A 7147-nucleotide genomic window follows, 5' to 3' on the forward strand; every position below is an offset into this window, starting at 1 on the left:
TAATGATAACACTACCAGTAGCTTCGGCTAACTGAGCATCTACTTTCTGCCAGGCACTGTGCAAAAATACTCCCAAATAATCCCATGAGGTCGCTACCACTACCATCCCCATTTCGCAGATGAGAAAGCTGAGGCTCGGCCCCGTCGCGGGCACTTGTCCCGGGTCCCACACTAGAGCGGCGCGGATTCCAAGTCCGGTCTGGAAGGCAGAGAGGTTCCCGCCGCACTGCCCACGCCAGCCGAAGCTTCTCAGAGAGCGCAGTAATAGTAATCCGCAGAGCGCGGCTCCGGGACGCCGAAGAGTGGTTTTAATTAGTGATTCACTTTCCGCGTCCCGGGGCGGCCGGCCGACCGGCGAGGCGATCGGGGCAGGGGCGGCGGGCGGGCCGGGCGCCGGGTCCCCTGGCCTGGCCGTGCGTTTCCTGTGGCGGCGCGGCCCGGCCCCGCGTCAGGCGCTTTGTTCTGCTGCCCGCCCGGGCCGCCTCCCAGGCCCAACCTGCTTGCGGCTGGACGCTCGGCTTCCTTTTCCCGCGGCTTCCAGGCGGGGCGGGCGGTAGCCCGCGGTGCCCGGTGCCCGCGCGCCCCTCCCTCTGCGCTGCGCGCTTCCCGGCAGCTTGACCCCAGGAGGGCCGCGCTGGGGTCAAAAGAGCAGCCCCGCTCCCCGCCGAAGGCCGCCCACCGCCCGCCCGCCCGCCGGCTGGCCGCTGAGTCACCGCTTCCACAGGAGCCGGATCCGATTTCCTGCCCCCTCGCCCTCTCTCCCGTCATTAATATTGGGGACGGTTCAGCTGGCTCGGGCTCCGCCAGGCTCGGCGCAGCCCGGAGAGGTCCCCCTCCTTCCCGCTCCCCTCGAGGCAGCTCCCCCATCCCGGGAAGGACGCGCCTGTCTTTTGGGCTGGCCCCGGGGGGCGAGGGAGGCTCCAAGGACGGGCCCCAAATCCACCTGCCCCAGGATGGCCCTGGGCAGACCCCCTGTTGCCCTCTGCCTAACCCAGCTTCCCTCATTGTCTCTGGCCCCTGTAGATAGAAGTCACAGGCTCATGGGGTGCTGTTTCATCACAGCCTCCCAAGCAGTCAGGTGCCAAGGTCCTGAGGTTGCCCCCGTGTTGTTCTTCATTGATGCCACTGCCTCTGTTGTGGCCTCATCCTTTCCCAGGAACTGTTGCCCTGGCCATTTCAGGACTCCCAGCCCAGGCTATTTGCCTTTGCCCACTACCCACCGTCAGCTCTCTAAGAGCATCCCCTGTCTTCCACCCCTAACCCATCTTAAAACCTATGCCTGGGTCTGCACCGTCTACCATCTACTAGAGAAAGGCCACGCTCCCTGGGGAGACACAGAGGGCCCTGGGGATCCTCCCTGGCCTCTCAGCCCTGCCACCCATCCTCAGGTTCGTTAAGCCACAGACCCATGGCCCTGCCAACTATCACTCTCTGGATGGGGACTCGGGCTTTGTATACGCTGATTGCCCTTCCCTCTGTCCACCTGCTCTAAGTCCTGCTCAGCCTTCAGCAGCTTCTAGCTTCCCCAACCCCTCATAGAGCACACCTGCCCTGGAGCCCATAATCCACACACAGTTGTCTGTTGCCTGTCGATAACCCGAGTTTTCACTGTTTGTTCCTGTGCCTACATCTCGCAACTAGATGGAGAGCTCACTGAGGGCTGATTCCGGATCCATCCACCCATGTTCTGGGTACCGGAGCCAAAGAGCCGCAGGAGCACCAAAGAAGTAGAAAAATGCTTCTTGCTTTCCAAGGACTGTCTTAACCCACAGCCAGAATTACTCACGTCAGGCTAGGACGTCAGGTCCCCTTATTGCTGAGCCTCAGTGTCCTCATCTGTACGATGGCAGTGATGATGCTGGCAGCAATGATGCTGGCATCTGGTGGGCAATTGACAAATAGTCATTCATTTCCCCTTTGAAGCCAGGCCCCAAAGTTACTCCATCAGCTGTGGGAACCCTTGGCCTTAGCTTAGGCTCTGACTCCTTTGGAGCTTTCTTGGGTGGTCTAGACCCTGGGTGCCAACCTCGCACCTCTTTGGCCCCAGCAGGGCACATGCAACGAGCCCCCAACAGAGCCTTTTCAGATGTTCTGGGCCCCTGGCTCTAGCTCCTCACTCCTCTGTTGCACTGTAACAATCACATACCAGAGCTCTGCCCCGAGCCCCTGCATGCTCAGGGAGCCCCCTTCCCTGCGCCAGCTTTCTGGACCCCACATCCATCTCGCCCAGGAGGGTGTACATCCTTTCACTCCACAAACAGCTGTTGACTATAGAGCACTGTGTGCTCGGCATCCCCCCCACCCCCACGCCGCATCTCTGAATATTCAACCCAGATGGATTATTTTCTCAGCTGCCCCCACCTGAGTGATCCCTGGTGAGCCCTCTTTGGGGCAGCATAGGGCCCAAGACCTTTCAGGGCAGAGGGGTCCCCCACCCACCACCATATCTTTGTGAAGACTGTTTTGGTTGTGAACGACCGAAGCCCAACTCAAAATGCCTTGAGCAAAAAAAGAAATTTTTTGCCTCGTGTAACTACAAATGTCCAGGGGTTAGTTCTAGTTTCAAGTAAGATGGGATCTAGGGGCCAAATGATGTCATCAGGATTCAGTCTTCAGATCAAATAGAAGGAATAGGACTCCAGTTTAGAAAGGAGGAGGTTGGAGGTTGGAGGCTGTGGAGTGGGTAGAGATGCTCCAATTCTACTTAATCACCAAGGTTCTGTGATGGGATACTCACCCACTCTGTAAATACTGATGATCTGCCTTGCCTGCACCTATTGTGTCAGCATTTTGGGGGGGCGAGGTTCAAGCACAGGAGATTTTTTTTTAAATCTTTGCAGGCAATAAGCAGGGTCAGAGAGGTAGTCAGGAGTAGAGGTGAGGTTCAAGCCCAGGTGCGGCCTGCCATTACCTTTGAATCTGCTGAGTCTGAGCTCCCAGGGGTGGGTGGGGCGTGGGGGTGGTGGGGGGAGTGGGGACTTGTGACCATCATGGGTCCCGTGGCTCCTCCCAAGGGGCTCCTGAGCTCTCCAAGGTGCTCAGAGTTTCAGCCCTCATAAGTATACCTGGATACATACAAACACATTGCCAGGCACTGTGCCCGCACCTTGCACGTCCAAGACCTTGCTTCATGCTGATGGTGGCCGTGTGGGCCTGCGGAGGGGAGGTGTTTTTGACAGGCAGTGCTCTGCCCTCTCTTCCACACTCTTTCTTCTCCTGGACCTCTCTGAAACTGGACAGAGGAATGAGCTACAGTGGCTCTGCCTCTTAGAAGCCCCATGACCTTGGGCAAGACATTTTGCCCTCTTCGAACTCTGTTTTCTTCTAGCAGGGAGAGTTTATTTGAGCAAGTTCAGAGGATTAAATGAAATAATGCACACGGAGATGTCTGGCTTATAATTAACAAGCAGTAAATGCTGAATGAGTGAATGAATGAAGGGGTAGGGAGACCAAGTGGGCCAGGCTGGGTACTCTGGTCCTCTGCCTGCTCTGTCCCTTTCTCAGCACGCCTCCAGGAGGGCCTCCCCTAGCTCATGACGGTCTCTGGGACTTCAGTGAGGGATCCAGGAGGCAGCATCTCCTTTCTTTTAAGAAGAAAGCCTTTTGAGGGGTTCCCTACCACCATTACTATCCCAGAACTCTCCTTTATTCAACCACAAATGCTCTGGGGGCCAGAGACCTATGCTGAGCCATGAGGGCAACTGACAGGTGGTCCTGACCTCCTGAAGCTCTTGGGCTAATGAGGAGGCAGGCAGATATGGGATTGCTCTGTTGGGAGGGTGGGATGAAGAATGGGTGCCAAGGGGAGAAGCTGGAATATGTGAGTCCAATAAAACCTGATGCTTGAATGGAGTCTTAAATGAAGAAGAGGACATGCCAAGGGAGATAGATGGCAGTCAAGGAAAGCTTCCTGGAGGAGGTTAACCCTGAAGGATGAAAGCAGTTTTCCAGGTAGTGGCAGGTATTCTGTGGCAGGGAACAGCATGGTGTAGGCTTTGTTCAGTTTGCTGTGACTGTTCCATTGAGAGTGACCGAGGGACCTGGACTCAGGTTGGATAGGCAGCTTCCAGAATTATCCATGGTGGGGGAGGGGGCTGGCCAGAGACCGCTCCCTTCTGCCTTCTACTTGCTTTGTACAAATGCCCCACTTCCCTCACCAGAGTCCCTCACTCTTCACCCCCTGACAGATACTGTCCCCTGGGTCCCACATGTTCCCAGTCCCACCCCTGCCTGCTCTGCAGCCTCCTCGAAAGATCTCAGCCTCCAGAGAATGTTTTCTTACCCTGTCTGTCCCTTTCTGCAAAGTTCAGCACTTTGTCTGCAGGGCCCAAGCTTGCCCTCCACTCAAAGGTGAACGTTCCTGGAAGCTCCAGCCTGTTTTCCACTTCAAACAAAAGGTTGGAACTCGCACCTCAGTCACCACGCACAGCCAGACCGCTGGGCTTCCAACTTGGCTGGGCAACCGTCTGGAACGAGGAGTGGGCCTGGCCTAAATTTGGAGATGTTAGTTGGAAACTCGAGTGCTGCTAATTCAGGCCTTCCAGCTTTGTGTGCTTCCCACTCTGCTACATGGAGCGATTCAACTGTCTCAGGAAGGAGGGTCACAGCCCTGCCTCCCACCGTCCTTTGTCCAGATCCGATCCAGGGAGGGACCCCAGAACTCATCTGAACCACCTGCAATTCTGAAATAATTCAGCAAGTTCCTACCGTGTATGAGGCTCAAGTATAAGTATCATTCCTCACATTTATGTGACACGGGGCCACTGTCCTGGTTTGGTAAGACGAGGAATGCGATGTCTAGCGCGTGAAATTAACTAGCCTGAGGTCACATAAGGAAGTGTTAGAGTTGATTCAGCTCCTGACTCCAAATCTAGTATTCCTTGCCTGGCATCCCTTGTCTCCTTGGGAGTTCGCACATCTGCTGGGGAGCCTGAAATCTCAGAACCAAAGGCATAGGCTCTGGAGTCTGGCCGTGCAAAAACTCTTATTCTAGGAGTTCCCCTCTTCACACCAAACATTTAAAATGCACCATATCCCACATTAAATGTTATTTGAATTTAACTATATTGCAGTGGAGTGGAGTGGCCGTGGTGTAGCTGACTCCGTATCAGGCTTTGTGCACTAATCTCTACGACTTTAAGGGAAATGAGATATTATTGGCCCACATCACAGTGAGGTAACGAACTTAGATACTGCTTGGTCCAGAGCCCAAAGGATGTGACGAGAACTTGGTTTCTCTCATTCCCTTCCTCTTGGCATGACTTTCTCTGTGTTGGCCTTGTTGTCAGACCGCGTTTTTCCTCATAGTGGTAAAATGGCTGCTTTTGCTTCAGCCTTAGGTGTTCCTCTAGTTTAAAATCAGCCTATGTTTGGGGGGATTAAACAAGGGTCTTGAGGAGCACTCTGATTGGATGGTTCAGGCCACATGCCCAGCTCTGCACCAGTCATGGGAAATAATGTTTTATTGGCCAGGTCTGAGTCTCTATTCTCTATGGGGAATCTATTACCTAATTGGCCGGTGAGGAAGGAGGCAGGGGCCGATATGACAAGTCCACCCCGCAGATCTGGGAAGTGAAATTACTGCGGACAAAACTTGGGTTAGGCCCTCTCGTCTTTACTGCCCCAAGCCTCTGCCACCTACCCACACCCTGTCCGTATAGCTCTGCCCCTCGTACCCACCCTTCCCCACTCACCTCCTCCTTTTCTTGCCTCCTACAGCCCGATGGCACCAGCAAGGAGTGTGTATTCATTGAGAAGGTCCTGGAAAACAACTACACAGCCCTGATGTCTGCCAAGTACTCTGGCTGGTACGTGGGCTTCACCAAGAAGGGGCGGCCACGGAAGGGTCCCAAGACTCGGGAGAACCAGCAGGACGTGCACTTCATGAAACGCTACCCCAAGGGGCAGGCAGAGCTGCAGAAGCCCTTCAAGTACACCACGGTGACCAAGAGGTCCCGGCGGATCCGCCCCACGCACCCTGGCTAGGCTGGCCCCACCGCAGTCCCCCGGGCTGCCCCCTGGCCCACACTCACACTCACAGAGAACTGCATCAGAGGAATATTTTTACATGAAAAATTAGGAAGAAGCTCTATTTTTGTACATTGTGTTTAAAAGAAGACAAAAACTGAACCAAAACTCTTGGGGAGGGGGGAAGCAATAAGGATTTTATTGTTGACTTGAAACCCCCTGTCTATGACAAAAGACTCACAAAAAGTGACTGCTGTCAATGGACAGGTGCTTGTCTCTCTCTAGGAACAGACAACTCTAATCTCGTCCCCAGAGGAGGATTTGAATGAGGAAAACGACACTCTGAGAAACCAAAGTCCTTTTTCCCAAAGGTTCTGAAAGCAAAAAAAAAAAAAAAAAAAAAAAAAAAAAAAAAAAAAAAAAAAAAAAACAACAACAACAACAAAGAAAAAAAAAAAAGAGAAAGTAGTACCTATCCCCAGACTCCCCGTCTTTCCCAACCCCTATCCCTGCCCCATACTCCAACAAAAATCGCTCTCTGGTTTGCAGTCATTTATTTATTGTCCGCTGCAAGCTGTCCCGAGACACCGCGCAGGGAAGGCGTGCCCTCGGAATTCTCGGCGCCTCGACTTCCGACGACAGACGGCCTCGTCCAATCAAGTGACCCTGCCTTGCTCGCAGTTCTGGAGGATGCTGCTATCGACCTTCCGTGACTCACGTGACCTAGTACACCAATGATAAGGGAATATTTTAAAACCAGCTATATTATATATATATATTATATATATAAGCTATTTATTTCACCTCTCTGTATATTGCAGTTTCATGAACCAAGTATTACTGCCTCAACAATTAAAAACAATCGACAAATTATTTAAAAAAACCCTGAGGTGAGTGGTGGGGGGTGGTGGGGCTCAGGCAGGGCGGGGGCCCCTTTGTGTTTCCTTCCTCTGGGTCTGCAATCTGGGCTCTGAGAGCAGGGGTGGGGAGCTCGGGCGCCTGCTCCGCACACTGCTCCAGGCTGTGAGAACGCAGCCTTAGACCAAGGGATTTTTGCTTCTGGACATCCTTGCCCTCAGAGAGATTACATTCCAATGAGTTCTTGATTGGATAACTGATTCAGGCATAATCGTTCACAAACATTTGCTTGCCGACTCCGGGCACTGGGTATTTACCAAAA

General features: G+C 53.6%; 1 protein-coding gene across 3 annotated transcripts in view; it reads left to right on the forward strand.

Moving 5' to 3' along the window:
- The window catches only part of FGF18 (fibroblast growth factor 18), a 33579-nt gene extending 26741 nt beyond the window's left edge, over positions 1-6838 (forward strand). For 2 of the 3 annotated variants that reach the window (XM_032851799.1, XM_032851800.1), the window contains exon 5: positions 5719-6397. In XM_032851799.1, the coding sequence (XP_032707690.1) occupies positions 5719-5985 (267 nt within the window). In that variant the 3' untranslated portion in view covers positions 5986-6397. Of the gene's footprint in view, positions 1-5718; positions 6398-6516 lie in introns of those variants that run through there. The other variant, XM_032851801.1, reaches the window with a different exon arrangement.
- The last annotated feature ends 309 nt before the right edge of the window (positions 6839-7147 follow it).

Source organism: Lontra canadensis, unplaced genomic scaffold (genome assembly GCF_010015895.1).
Source record: "Lontra canadensis isolate GAN:19392208 unplaced genomic scaffold, GSC_riverotter_1.0 scaffold5, whole genome shotgun sequence".
In the NCBI taxonomy this organism is placed as follows: Eukaryota; Metazoa; Chordata; class Mammalia; order Carnivora; family Mustelidae; genus Lontra; species Lontra canadensis.